The sequence below is a fragment of the Choristoneura fumiferana genome, chromosome 12, assembly GCF_025370935.1.
Source record: "Choristoneura fumiferana chromosome 12, NRCan_CFum_1, whole genome shotgun sequence".
Lineage (NCBI taxonomy): Eukaryota > Metazoa > Arthropoda > Insecta > Lepidoptera > Tortricidae > Choristoneura > Choristoneura fumiferana.
This window is the reverse complement of record NC_133483.1, coordinates 15,512,997-15,528,965: the sequence shown is the minus strand read 5'-3', so window position 1 is coordinate 15,528,965 and position 15,969 is coordinate 15,512,997. Positions and strand designations below refer to the sequence as shown.

At 39.3% G+C, this 15,969-nt stretch overlaps 1 protein-coding gene across 3 annotated transcripts in view; it reads right to left on the bottom strand.

The window, feature by feature from the left end:
• The window catches only part of sfl (N-deacetylase and N-sulfotransferase sfl), a 121,754-nt gene that overhangs the window by 33,227 nt on the left and 72,558 nt on the right, over positions 1-15,969 (bottom strand). For all 3 annotated transcript variants that reach the window (XM_074095475.1, XM_074095478.1, XM_074095477.1), the window contains exons 2-3: positions 12,258-12,847; positions 5,675-5,866 (exon numbers count right to left, since the gene is read on the bottom strand). In XM_074095475.1, the coding sequence (XP_073951576.1) occupies positions 5,675-5,866; positions 12,258-12,454 (389 nt within the window). In that variant the 5' untranslated portion in view covers positions 12,455-12,847. The remainder of the gene's footprint in view (positions 1-5,674; positions 5,867-12,257; positions 12,848-15,969) is intronic.

Sequence of the window (15,969 nt, the reverse complement as noted above, 5' to 3'; positions counted from 1 at the left end):
CAACAAATTAATACCTTCCAGCTGTGACGTGAACTTCTTTGAAAACGTGGCAGTTCATTAATGATGTTAAAGTGACAAGGCGCTAATTTGTTAACATATGCCGCCTGACGCCCACAGGGCAGGTTTAAATTTCCTTCCCATTAAAAGGCAAGCTCTGATGCACAATCACCGTAATAAACATCAAAAATATCTTGGTGGTCAAAAACCGGAACATGCACTATGCACTTGCGTGATTGACAAGTTCGTAACGTTTATTATCGGGTCTTGAGTGTTTACTATATATTTAAGTATCTATCTATTTATGTACCTAGTATGTTCTGTTACCCCAACGGTACTCGTAATGTTTATGAGCACTTTAGACGGCTTCGATGTTTATGATGGCGACTGTATCTGGCGAGACAAATGTCTCGGGTAAATAAGAATAGCAGATTGTAGGAGGAAAGAGGTACGAGAAGTCGAATACTTACGGGAAAGTGAAAAGGGTCAGAAGTCAAGAGTAATTACCTCATGGGGGTTTCCCCTTTGATACGTAAGGTCACATGTTACGTTTTCATCCAAGTCATGAGTTAATGAACCGGTAGATGTAAACGTACCATCCCTAGCGATATTTTTAAGTTAGGGTGGGACACCGAGGAAGCAAAGGGCCGAAACTGAGACGGAAGGAAGCCTCTTGAATAAGCTTGGCTTCACTTCCCAATACTGACTTGTAATGGATAGGCATTTGAGACCACTCTACATTATTAAAATTTAATACAAGCATTTTGTAGGTATTGGACGGTATATATCTAGCCAGTAACTACAGGTACAGGACTCTATTACAAACTATGTACAAATACTTAATTGATTGGAAGGGTTTGCCCCTAAACTCCCGTTTCAGTACAAAACAATATATCAGTTAAATCAAACTGTCAAACAGAAACCCAGCCCGGTATCACAAAACCACTACAAAACCAGTATTCGAAATTCAAACCAACAGCTCAGACAGATACTATTAACAAAGCAATGATGGTCAACCCTTGTCATGGAATTGTACAATTTTAATAGCTTCCACGATGACCTACCCTTTTCAAAGCGGGGCGCAGTCGATCGAAGTTGATTTGCAATATAATAGCAGTTTAAATATTCAGTATCGGAGCAGTCGCTTATTTTCTATTAAAAATAAAGCAGCCATTAGGCATTCGTGTTCCACGTTAATATTGATGAATCTGAATGGCCTTATTTGAGTGGAGGCCTGCCTTCTTCGCAAGTAGGAAAAAGCAACTATCGCTGAGAAGAAAATTGAAGTAACTGGCATGAAAGTACCACACAACGACCGTTCATTTAGCCCAAGTTAAGGCCCGTTTCAATTTGGCAACCGGAGAGCGCTACAGTACAGAGGAGGCTAAGGCGAACGGCAACTTGCAAATAGCATTTACCTAACTCATGCCGGCCCACCCCGCCCCTGGCTCTCTAATGTACGGCCACTCGCTGGCAACTTTGTGCATAACAAAATACTTTACCTACTCGAGCAGCTGGAGCATCAATGCAACTGTCGATAGCAGATTTAAGTTTAAAAACTTTCCACGTCCATTCATTCGAATTGTCTCGTTTACGGCCTAATACTACGTTAACAATGCAGCGTCTACCCTTAGAGGCACGGTTAATATATTTCTAATTACCTTAATTAGTATCCTATCATTAAATGAGAGAGCGCTCGGTTCAAATTAGAGCGCGCGAAACGGCCTACTTTAACTGTGAACCGAACGCGACGAGGGCTAATTCGTGATAAGGGAGCGCGAGTGAGTTCAATTAAAGGGGGGCAATGTCACGGTGCCCCCGGCGACCTGCCGCCCCACGAGATAGCAGCAGTTATCGTAAAGCGGCCGGCGGCGCCCGGCGCTGGTGCCGTCGACGGCGTCGATGGATACTTGGAAACTTCATTTCAAATCAATAACACCGAGTGTTTTTTGTTATGAAACGGCCTAATGAGGCTATTTATCTTGTCCTGTCGCCGCTTATTGCACAGAAACACTTTGCCACAAATTTATGTCCCAGAATGTTACGGTTCCGTTTAAAGTATTACAGTCATTAGCCTCAAGGTTGACCAGTTTTGCCCTCCCCGTCATGAACATTACTTTCGCAGTAAAGTTAATTTAGACGGAGATATTTTCTGTGTCATTATTAGGAATGGTCCCATCGAGAGATTTTTCGCGAGGAAAATGTTTATGTCGAGTACGAGTACGTTGGTTACCGTCTTTGGCGCGACGCTGCATACAAGAAGTTGGAAGAACTCGAAACGTCGCGATAAGGAGGCGAGCCGCCGCGAGTCGCTCTAATGGCGGCAAGGACGTACTAACTAAGCTAACGACTGACACAACTGCCAGCGGCTGTTAAAATTAAGGCAAAGTTTGTCATGCTTCCTTCTGTTAATGTTTGCTTCGAGGTATTTTTCCCATCTTTACAATGCTCTAATCGTAGGTACAATAACAAAGTTGCAATATTAAATTGATCGGTACGTACGGCTTTAATTGTCCGAGTAAGGGTCCGCACATAATATATAATGAGTGTTGACATGGGAATTACGAGTTAAAACGTTCGCACTTGCAATAAAATGAATTTTACGACATCAGGGAGTAATAAACGTCTCCATCACAACAGAAGGACCGGAGAGTCGCCGAACGACCAACAAAACAATCTCGAGCGTATGTGATGAAACGGCGGATTGATGTGATAATTAAAGGAAACTGTGAATTTCCCATGAAGTAATTAAGTCGTTTTGACATAAACGAGCACTAATGGAGAGCGAGGCGGTGAGATAGGGGGCGGAGTGCCGCGAGGCTGCTCTAATGGCACTACTAACTAACTAACTGACACCGCAACGACTTGCCGTAAGATAACTTGCGCCGCCCGCGCCACGCCGTGTAACGCGCCGCGACTCCGCTGCATTGCATCGCACTCAGCCGTCACCTTTATATCTGTTTACTGCTTCATATTTAACTAGCGACCAGCTCTAGCTTCGCTTATCTCACCACTACTTATTCAGGCGCCTGGGGAAGATGCAGCACCCAGTTTTAAGTTAACCTCGTGGAGCTTAAAGCTTAATCTTTAAGTAGCTTCTACTCTAATCTTGTGTTTCCCTCAAATGAAACTTACGCTTCACTTTTGTACATCCGTTCTAAATTTTAAGTGTAATGAGTGCATTAGTGTATCTTGAGCTCTTGAATTTTACTAATAAATCGAATATATAAACGCTCTTTAGTAGGTAGAGACTGCTGTATAGCATTATGGCAGCAGCAATTTTGTGGCGGGTATTTACCGACCCACGTGGAAGTGATGGTTAAATAGCGACCGATCACATGTGCACTAATGGCTACGGTATGTAGACTTAAGCACACATACACACGTATACAAAAGTTTACAATAAATGTTATCATAAGTCTTGAAACTTTAAATGGTTACGACTAATTATGACTTTACAAGCACAACACAATTCTAGAACAATAGAAAAAACTTTGAAAAATAAGGAGAGCTCAATATAGAATAATATATAAGAGATAGAACTTATTTTATGGCCCATTATCACTAATGCCAAAAAATTAAACATTTACCGCACCGATACTTTTCTCAAATTAACACACTATTAATTCAAATAATTATTCTATGCGCAACATTGATTTAGGCATTCATAAGTGCTTGTTATAGCTTAAATTGAATAAAGATATTTTGACTTTGACTTTGACTTTGAGGCGGTATTTCTGATTATTTACCACAATTATTGGAGTTTTGATTGGATATGTAAAAGCATTCTGATGAAAACATTTTAGTTTGAGTTCGTTTTTGTTATTTACACTGAATTGAAGTTAAACTTTTCACGTTTGTTTCAGTTAATACTGAAAGCTAAAATTGTTGTCTGGAAGAGATCGCTTTTAAGCGATAAGACCGCCTACTGTCCACCCTGAATCTAAATGTTTATATTACAAGTTTTTTGTACTGCTATAAGGTGTGCAATAAAGAATAATTGTATCGTATTGTATTGTATCGGTTTATACCTACAGATTTACATAATCATAATAAAGTGAGTGATTAAGTACCCCTTTCTCATCACTTATTAAATAAATGAATGATAGATGACAATTCCTTGATTTGATACCTACATAGGCATTGCTCGTAATACAAAAAAAAAGATTCCACTTCAAGTCGACGATACCTCCCGAGTACAAGGCTAACTAATTCCTAACCTGTCAAACATTTCATAAACACGCCTGCGCTTGACTAGCGTGCTCAGACTTGGGAGGAAACTGATTTTTGCACAAAGCGAGCAAAAAGTCGCACATGACATCTTAGGGGAGCGTCTGGGACATATGGGGGTAAAGGGCTATTAGTATTGAAGTAAATATAGGCGGGCACCTCCCTCCCTACTTTTTCTTTTACGCGGCGGTGTACGTCAAGTCTTCCGCATATTGGCTGTCAACAAGCAGAACCGATCGCCTCGGGCATGAACAGGGAAATAAAACAAACACGAGCGGCAAACATCGACCCATAATAGTCACCGACGAAGCGGGCCTCGTTAATATTTGTACAATATATTTTGGTGATACTTTTATTTTTAAACTCATTTCTTTCTTTGACATTTTTAGACTGCTCGAAAATAGGTTTCCACGTTTCAGTTCGATACTTTACGAACTTTATAAACGAAAATACTAATTTGGACTAATTACTTTGAGAAAGTTACAACTCGCGCGGTCGGTCGACTTTCTTGCCGTTTTAGGCTTTTAAACTTTAGTTTGTGTTTTATTCGTGATTTATGTTTTTGAGCATCTTCGAAAACGGAATAAGACGTTTCAATATTAATCAGCTAACAAATAGGCTCCGTAGCATTATTTCGAAAATCAAAATTTATAATGTATAAAATTCCTAAAGATACATGTCCGATGTTCAGTTGACCCACGTTTAAAATATCTAATGTACAAAACTAGTAGTACACATGAAAATCCTAACGACATTTGTATTTCGTTCAGTTGACTTTAGCTAAAGCTTACATATAACGTGACAAAGTCGACAGAACTCCGCTGGGCGGAGCTCATGTATCTGTGTAGTTTGAGCCTTAGGCCCTAATGCAGTACTAATATAACCTAACCTATTTACCGAAACATAACAATCTACATATGTCCAGTCAAGGCCTATAATTTTTATCGTGTTTGAATCATTGTAATTGTGATGATTTTCGAAGAACTGTCATTGGACTTTTTGTACTTTACTATTTTGCGTTTTAGATGTATCGAATTTCGAAATATGTAATGTCATTAGATATTTTGTACAAAAGAATATTGATTTTCGAAAAGATAGTGCATTAGGACCAGCATTTTTAGGAATACCGTACTTAGGAATATTGATTTTCGAAATTGTGCTACGGAGCCAACAAATATTACTCAGCCGGATGAGACGTTGTCTCTCCATATGGTCACAACTAACATGCAAATGTTTAACTTGATATTCTAAGAATTCATCATCAAAAAAGTCCAAAATGTGTTGTGCTGGTCGAAATTTCCTGTGTGACTAAATTTTAGTTTCTACTTGGATACTCAATTAGAAAAATTACTTGTGGGTATAGTTTGTAGAGAAAGTCACCTAAGCACTGCACGATGCGTCATGTAGTGCACTTATTCCTGTTGCGTAAAGTAGTGTAAGCACTTACCGAATGCGGTTGGCGACAAGGAGCTCGGCAATGTCGCGTCCGAGCCGCGAGTAGGCAGACTCGACGATGACCAGCACTTTGGCGTCGATGCGCAGGCGTGCATCTGAACGGTGGTCCCGCGCCGCTTGTTGCTGCGACGCCAGCAACGAACACTGCGACAGCGGCCGTGGTATTCGGTCGCGCCATACTAGACTGTAAACAAAAACTAGTATTACAGATATCGGCGTAACGTTAGAGTGCTTAAAGCGTAAGTACACCGAACACGTCACTGTCAGGCGTACGTTTTCGGTAGGTCTTAAACTTTAGAGATAAGAGAATGATTATACTTTGTTTTGCCGTGATGTCGATCTCTACATATGGTAGAGTCATGTTACGATTGTCCCTGTGACATTATGTAAAACTACATACACAAACCTGATTTTTTACTTACAGCTATCATTGCATTGTGGTAAGTAGTTTTGCCGTAACGTGAACCATTATTTTGCATTATGCTTATAACGCATTTCGAACTTTCGCAATTTTCACTATAGTAGGTACCCGAGTTTAATTACGTAAAAACATATCCTTAGAATTAACTGGACGTTACGGCCACATAACAACAGCCGTAGTTAAGCGTAGAGTGAGGTGTAGGGTATCACGTTCGTTCAGCAGCGCGAGTTTTTGGAACCACTCGCAGTTAGTCTGGATTTTGTACCGGCGTTAATATGAAAAAATTACAGCTGACAACACCAGAGAGCGATAAAAGGACTAGGGTGGAATGCCTCAATGCTATATTAATTTCACCGGGTATACCTAGTGCCATCCACGAAGACGCGTGATTTTTGTCAAAATTAACCATTAATGACATTGTAATAAGAACCACGGCACGCGTCATCGTGAATGACTCTACCTATATCTTATCACCAAATCGGAAAACAACAGTAGGAACAAACACTGCTATTTGGCAGAAGGTCAACGGGTAAAATGGAAAGCTATCCGAATGGACTACGCACGAAGTCCTATACCACCAGCAAAATATATTGTTTCTAGAATATCAATTGATTAACTGTGCTATTGATAATGTTGGATGGGGTTGCTCGCAGTGACATCGTCCATACTTGATTCAGCAGATCATTATGACCCATTACGCGTGCGCTAAGTTCCGCATGGTTTCACACTCATTGCGAGCAAAGAGAATCGACCTAAAATATAGTAAATTAGGCTACTGCCAACCTTCTGTTTATTAAAGCTGTCACTTTATGACACGTCAACAAAATTATGCAAAATTGGTGGGCCAAAACTTTAAATAGGCTTGTCCACTGGGTAGAAAATGAGGATGTCTGATTTGTTTATTTCATACACAGTGAAATCTGATGCTCTTTGGCTGAAATTGTAAATAGGTGAGCAACAATCCATTTATGAGGAGTCACGTATTCGTAACTTTTTTACTGGACCTTCAGAGACCTAGTGGTATTATAAGCAGCCAGACTGGTATGGGTTTGATCCAAGGTGGATAAAAGCGATTGTCTTATGGCGTGATTAGCTTCTAAACTGTTATTTTGCGGTGAAATAGAACAATGTAAGGATTCCCTCAGGACATATGAATAGTCCACGGAACGGCAGTAGTTATAATCTATGTTTCGGCGAAACATGTACAGATCAAATATTCCGTTTACCGACAAGCCAAACGTTTCGCCTAACTAAACTCTAACTTCTCCGTTGGAGAATGTAATCGGGGTCGTTTTTGTTAACTATAAAAAATCTCAGTTATTTTTGTATGACTCTTAACTTCAAAATCAGTTAATGTCATTAAAATTTCGTACCGAATTACCAACAAAGCAGATTTAGTTCAAAATTTTGAAGAAAATCAATCAAAGACTGCCAAAGCTAAGGCTATGTTCCAAGTTTGAGCCACATCAAAGCGCCATTAAGGTTTATCTGAATAGCGTAAAATAAATAAAGGCGGAATTTGTGGAAATATTTATCCTAAGAGGCGGTGCGGCGGCATGGCGGAGGTCTGCCGTGGCCGAGGCTTGCGGCCTCTTTGCTTTAATGAAAGGCTCGTCTGAATCAACCGAGAGGAAACTTTAACGACGACCTGAAAAGCAACATAAAGGCGGTCTGCTCTGATTAACTCTAGCTACCACAATATACCTAATTTGATGGCATTACTTTTTTCTCAGTTTACAACTAAATTTTAGAAGTTATAGATAGCAAATCATTAAAGATACCGTACCTACAATCCAATGAAGTAGTCCATAAAAAGTACATACTCAAATGTTTGGGTTCGACTCTTAAGCGTCTTCGTGGTGTGGACAGAAAGAGTTAACAGCAGTTGGGCGTACTCCTGGTGATAAAACAATAAGTACGCATTTAAATCAACGAATTCTTACTGCGCCTTAGCGGAGCAGCTTCCATTAATTAGTCAGAACACAAGTTTCGCTATAAATTCAACAGACTCGGCAAAACTTGCCGCCTCTGCCCCTCATCTTGGAGAGTAATTTTAAGCCGATAAAATAAAATTCTTCCTAGCTATACGACATCCGCCCTAATTACATAAAATCACGCTATAAATTACTTGGAAATATTCGGCTCGTCGTCCTAATAGCTGTGAAAAGCTGCCAAACAAAGGGCGACAAGGACGCCTGGCACAAAGTTAAACGTCTTTAATTCTTCCCCGGGGCAATTTCCTGTATTAACTGCCAATTTTATGCATAACAATCGTTATCGTTTCGAAAACAAAAGTACTTGGAACTAAACGGCAGTAAAACGTTTGTTTCCAAAGACTTTGGTTTCACACGTCCGTTACCCTGTTACCCGCTGGGCGGAAAGGACTCGTAAAATGGGAGTTTTCTGTACGTTTCCATTCCACCGTGAGTTCCGACTAACACAAAGGAGATAAGAATAAGGAGAAACTTTACTAAAACGAAAACATTTTACCATTATCCTACATGCAGGTGCCTACAAAGCTTGTGCTTGTTCATGTCCAAACAGATTTATGAAATTCGAGGTTGGTAGAAATATTGTTAAGTTTTCCGAATGGTCATATTTATGATCGTATCTTTTATGTAGTTGCGTGACTCTTGCAATTATTCGAGATTATGTGATTCCATGGATGCATAGAAGCGATAAATGCAGCGCCGAATAGTCGCGACCGTCGTCGGTTGCATGTCGGAATTTAACAGGTGTTCGTGGCGATACCGCAGGAATGCTATTTAACGCTTCTTGCGTTTGTGGACTTTCCATTTCGATACATTTATCGTCAGAAAGTTATTTTTCATCAGCGTCACACAAGATGGATTGATAAATTCCTGTAAGTTTTCTTATTTTTTACAGTTTTCATTATCATTACATCTAATTCAGTTGTTATGATTAATTGTATGAGTCTTCATCTAAGATGATAAATTTACGACCATGGTAATAAGACAATAATATGTTTTGATGATGATTGATTGATGAGATGAATCATCAATATTACTTTGACACATCCCCTGTCACGGACGTCAACAGACTATACTGAAACGTTCACAAACCGCGCTGTGAACTAATTGTGTGCGCCGTTTTGATGTAAGATACATGCAGTCTATACATAGATGTCGATGATCCGTAGATACCTACCTAATTATAAATCCATCTGATCATTAAATGTGGGTGAAATGTGACTTACAAGATTTATTCTTTAAAAAATACAAACAACACACGTTGCAAGTAAAATAAAAGCTTATCATAATGAACACTGCTGTAAATAAACCCTTAGCCGTTCCATAAATAAGCCATTGAAAGAAATAATGTAGGAAAGACGTGTAGTTTGCAACAGCTACCGATAGGGGCCGGTTAAATGCCGAGTCCGGGGGCTACTACGAAATTCGTAAATCGTATCGTACCGTCCCTCTCACTCTGTTATTAAATAATATTAACGTCAGCGGGACGGCAAGATACGAAGTTCGAATATTACACTTCTTAGTTTAGGGTCAGCACAGGCGACATCGAGACAAGGGCATTGGGAGCGCATGTTCACTATATTATTAACGGAGTACTGTACTCCACAGACGAACAAGACCGAGAATCGAATATTACGACCAATTTGCTACTCGTCCTACAAAGTACAAATTCTTCTAATATTATAAATGTGAATATTTGTGTGTGTGTGTATTTGTTAGGTACTTTTTGACGCTAAAATAAACGGTAGGACGGATTTTGGATCAAATCTGGTAGTACCTCTCTCTCTCTCTCTCTCTCTCTCTCTCTCTCTGGTAGTCTGGTAGTGGTGGTTTATTCCTTTGTTTTTATCAAAAACGTGTATAGAGCCATGTTATTTTGTTATGAGGATTAAAGTTTCTATCTATCTATCTACCACATATCTATGTGTGTGGATAGCCCGACCTGGAGAATAATACATAAGTTACTTTTTAATCCGACATTCTGATATTTTTTACTAGATCAAGGTTTACACCAAATAAAAAAAAATACCCGCTAAGTTTAGAGACATGAAAGTTTGCACGCGAGTTTATCATGCAGCGTAAATGAAACCGACGATGTATTTTTTAAACATATTCATGTTAAATAACGGTAAGGTGACCCGGGGCTATTGTAGCTGGGGGGATATTGTATCTGAGCCGTCTGATGGCGTCCTTACGACGCCATGTTCTTCTCGGCCATTTTACGTTGTGTTCGCCAGAAGACTGTCTTCACACAACACACATGAACATGGTGTTGTAAGAACGCCATCAGGGCTCAGATACAATATCCCCCCAGCTATATACAATAGCCCCGGGACACCTTATTTCAATTCACCTGGTTCCTAATGCTTCACATGCCGCGGTTAGTAGGTATTTAAATATATTTTTTATGCATTTTCAATTTCCACTACGGCTGGATTAACGTCACGTATCATTTACTGACCGCAGTAAGTATACAAATTATTCACCGCTAATCCCTTAGCAGACAATGTGCACTGACCGGTTCGATAATTCCATATTAATTCGAATAAGCCACGAAAGTAAATTGGATTCTGTGCGAATGACGCATAATTTAAACTAGAGTAATTAATTATGTTCGGGCAGCTCCCCCGTCATTATTCGAGTGGCTTCAATATTTTATATTAACCGTTGGACAGGCAGAATTTGTTTTTTTTTTTCGCCGCTTTTAAAATTTACGCCAGACCGCGAATCTGAATTATTAGCTTGGCACATAAATATTGCATCATAAATTAGACTTTATACTTAAATAATCTTTACTTCTTTCTTTTTCTTCTTTGTCGCTTTATGTTTTTGAAATAATCATGTACCTAGGTAAGGAAGAACATATGTGATTTTCCCATAACGTCGATAAGCCAAAGGCTACTAGAAACACAAGGAAGCTTAAAGTTCCATCATACAGACTGGCTAAAACCAAAAAGTCGTTTCTGGGAAATTGCATACGTTTTTATAATAAAATTCCAAAAAAATATTACATATGAAACGGATACAAAATTCAGATCTATTGTCAAGAAGATATTAATATCTAAGACGTATTATAAAGTTAATGATTATATCATGAACAAGGATATTTGGAAATAATTCCAATCCACATTAGCGATCCCTTCAAATAAAATAAAGTGTGTAAGTGTGTTCAAAATAAAGTTGTGTTAAATACTTGTGATGTATAGTTATCATTTAATAATATTGTAAAACTGTTTAAAAAAATATACCTCGTTGAGTTTCTTTCCGGATTCTTCTTAACAGAGGTTTTTCCGAACCGGTGGTAGATTTTTTTTGTCATTCATAAGTGCTTGTTATAGCCTAAATTGAATAAAGATATTTTGACTTTGACTTTACCCGTAGCTTCGGTCGCGTAAACCTCTTTAGATTCAGCATTTGTATTGACATGACATTTTGCGAAATTCGGCGGGATTTCCCACAAAACACACAAAGAACACCTTTGCAATATGTCGTCTATTATACTGTCGATTTTGGAATTTTGAGATAAATAAGTTACTTCAGAGTTCCAGCTTATCTTTAATCCAAATCCGTCCAGCCGGTTTAGGTAACAAGAGTAAGAGAAACAAACACACAAACACTCGCTCACAAACTTTCGCATTTATAATATTAATACACACGAGAAACTATTTCTGCATTGCAAAGATAGCTAAGGAATGAAAGTGGCCATTAAACGTCCCAGTGCTCAGGCCCGAACTAAACTTCCCCATCGACCCGATCAGAGCTCTATCACGCTTCGCTCTCTGATGCCATCAAATATTAATAAGGCTCGAAGCACCATTGGCACCAGGCTTGCCTAAACAAGGTTCGTTCTTGTTACACGTCTGTTGTATATTTTAACAGCATAGTCTGCTGCTGCCTTCTCTAAATATAGCTATGGGGAAAATCTTGACGAGGTGCATTAATAAGACATCTTTGCCGTGCGATGGTTTCGTCACGCAAACTACACCTACTTTTCAAAAATAGAAGTTAATAAATTGTAGGGGCCATCGGGAAATAATTATTTCCAATGTTTTTAAGAAAGCACAATGAAAATCGTACGTGTAAAATACGTAGAATAAAAGGAACAGTTTTTTTAAATAAATTAAACATCAGACAGAAAGGCTGGAGACAATTTTATAGTATACCTTGTTAAAGGAGCCGTGACGTAATACGTGTAGAAGAATATTGTGAGGACGGATAGCAGCATGATGCCGGCGACGCATTTCCTCACATTGACGTGGCTTGCCATCCAGAAGCAACAGCGCGGAGCCGAGCTTTTATGCGCGTGCGCATACTCGCCGCTTTCCAGCAGAGGCGCACGCGCGCCTCTATCACCACCCATGCTTAACACCTACACACACTATATTTACACAGAACAGTAACACTTAGGCCTCTACTACACTGTAAAAACGTGTCCAACGATCTATCTGGGGACCCTGACGGCTGCGTTTGTCCTTGGTGGTGACGTTTTCTGTCGCCACTTGCCGTGTTTCCACATTTCATAGCGTTGTGGGAGTATACCAGAGCGCGATTGCGCGGGAGGTTGTGGTGCGCGGGCGCCGCGGTTGACGGCCATCTCGTGGTGACCAGCGGAGTCTCCGGTTTAAAATGGCCGCCGACGCATTATGGCGGGTTGTGCTCATCACGGCGACGGCGAGCCCCCCCGTGGTCGAGCTCACGGCATCCGTCTAGGAGATCGGCCGGCGCTGTCCGTTGGCGCGCTCATCTGAATTGCCTGTAACAACAAAAAAACATAGCGTTAATATACAATACAATACAAATATTATTACAAATATACTACCCAGTGTTAGTACATTTTCCTTTGGCAGGATCAAAGACTACTCTTACGATAGCTGTATTTTTATGATGAAGTACCTAAACATACACAAATGAAGAAATGTCGAAAATGAAGAAGCAAGACAATAAACAGGTGATTTATGTATGTTTTGAGATCTCAAAAAGTTGAAAAAAAATGAAGTTAAAAAAGATACAATAAATCCCAACACAAACCCTGTTAAGAGAAAAAAATATATCTGCGATTTGACTCTACATTAGACACAAGCAGAATATTTACTGCTGCTGAATATAAGTTGTATATTCCGCTTGTATCAAACGTAGAGGGTCAATACGTAGACATTATTGTTCTTTTTAAAGGTTAATGTTATTCTTATATAATTTGTAACTCTATAAAAAACTCTCTTTGTGTTCATGTAACTAAGAATAGAATACTCAATTAATAATAGTGAGTGCTCAAACTTTATGGGAGCTAATGGCGAAGCTCCATTAGGAGTGAGGCTCACTTAATTTAACGTCCTATCAGCGATGCCCCCGTATAAAATGTTTTAACTGTAAATGGAGAACTGCGTACCGTCGTTTATCTATCGAATCAGTAATCAATTAGGTAGGTACAGTCGTCGTACACTGTAAAAGCTACCTCATTTACTGCTAATGCACACGTTTTATTTTGTTCTACGTAAATGTCATGAAAAAATGTTTTTTTTTACTTATCAGAATAAATAATGTAAATCCCTGTGATTCAGAATAATAATAACGAACTATACCTACTACAAGTAACAATGATTAGCGTGTGCGAGCAATATTTTCGAAACTTTTTTTTATTAGACTGGATGGCAAACGAGCAAGTGGGTCTCCTGATGGTAAGAGATCACCACCGCCCATAAACAGCTGCAACACCAGGGGTATGATGCGTTGCCAAACCTAGAGGCCTAAGATGGGATACCTGAAGTGCCAGTAATTTCACCGGCTGTCTTACTCTCCACGCCGAAACACAACAGTGCAAGCACTGCTGCTTCACGGCAGGATTAGCAAGCAAAATGGTGGTAGCAATCCGGACGGACCTTTCACAAGGTCCTACCACCTGCTAAACTTAAATTTGTTGTAACAAAAAACTTGTTAAAATTAAGGTATAAATTCCTAAAAATTTAAACTACCCACCTAGTCGAAAGACTACTTGGAGTGCTGTGATTTTGAATATTATTTTCAAGTGATTTTATTTCAGAAATCCAGGGAACCGATCCGATTCTCCGTCTATAGGCACCACGCAAGAAACACGGGTAAAATAAGTGGCATTATATCGTTTATGTGCTCGGCATTGCAACGACCACACCCGTGTTAATCGATACAATATTGATAAAAATACAAAGATAAAATTTTAGGTTTCATACGCGGCGCGCATTTTAATGGGCCGTTAAACGGGAAAAAGACTAATGTCATAAAAGATTGGAAAATGGATACGCACCCAATGGCCTGTATCGAAATATGCGGATAACTTCCATTACCTTTGATGTTATTTACTTGGGTTTTCCCTCATCGCGTTGGCCGCGGAGTTTTTTATTGTTCCTCCGAAGTTTACACAGTAATGTTTGGCAAACGTCAATCTTCTCTCTCTCTCTAAGCAACTTACACTCGAAGCAATTCCAGTACATGAATCAATTAGTTACTTACGTCGTTGACTGGAAAGTTTGGCCATGGACAATTCTAATAATTAAACAGTGAAAAGCATACGATCACAATGAACCGGCGCGCCCCGAATAGAGACAGAAGATGTAATTGACATAACTTCTAGATATCGCTTTATTACACGTTTCAAAATTATCCTTAAAATTTTACTGCTGACAGACAATAAAAATTAAGGTGTGTAAGATATAAAAGGATGTTTTAACGGAAAGCGAGTTAAGCATTTATCGACAAAGTACGTCGTTAAATTATAAGTACCTACCTTTTTTATTTTACTAGCAATGTTTCATTTTATTACATCAATCCAGTAATTTGGAAAAGATATTTTATTGATATCAATTTGTCATATGGGATCTCGGAGTCTGGTGAGCCGTGAACACTTCAGTCATCCGTTCCTATAAATCCGACTTCCGAGTTATTTGAATGAAGGGCTTACATTGAAACACTTCTTTGCAGCCCCAAAACAAATCCATTCAACCGTTAAATTAGAGGAGAGATCCTCAAAATTTCTGAATTAAATTTGATTAAAAAGTTAAGTGATGAATGCGAAACCCAATTCCGGCAACTGTGAAACCTTTTTGTTTCCGATCTGTGTTTCACCACATCCTTGTAATTAAGGCATGAATGTAAAAGGTTAAGGTTAAGGGCTGGGAGTCGTTCGAACGTTAATAATTTTCCTTGTTGGATTTAATTATGTTTAAACGACGACGTGATGTTAGGAAATAATTCATTTGTGCGACAAAAACGCATTTTAAGTAAAAAATATTCTACAGACAACTTTTGCAATATAAAAAGATCGCCTGTTTGCATCGTGACAAAAGGCAGTTTTGTTACCTACCATTTCTTTTAATGGCTTTCACTGTTACCTACCTTATTCGACAACCTCTTTATCAAAGAGTATAAGTACCCATGCTCTTTATTGACATCTGTTATGACATGACTCGCGTCAAAAGTATTAAAGCAACAAATCAACAAATTGACCGAAGGAAATTAGGTTCTAATGCACCGGAAGGAATTATTTGTACCTAACTAATCTACATAAGCAAATCTGCATAAGCATCTAGGCAAAAGAGCAGTGGGTCGTAGGAAGAAATCGTGGCTACGCAATATCCGGGAATGGACGGGAGTTAAGAGCGCCGCGAAGCTTTTTAGACTGGCAAAAGACCGAATCAGATATGCGGAGCTGACTGCCAACCTTCACTAGTTGGAGAGGCACTTGAAGAGAGAGAGAGAGAATCTACATAATTCGTTGTGGCGTGCCTTGGAGAAGTAAGCATGTAGTCGAAAAAACTGAAAAGATACCAAGGCAGCATGATAGCAGGCGGTAGGCGAAGGCGATATGTTTTCTCCGACTGTACCTAAGTACAGTCACCTGAATTA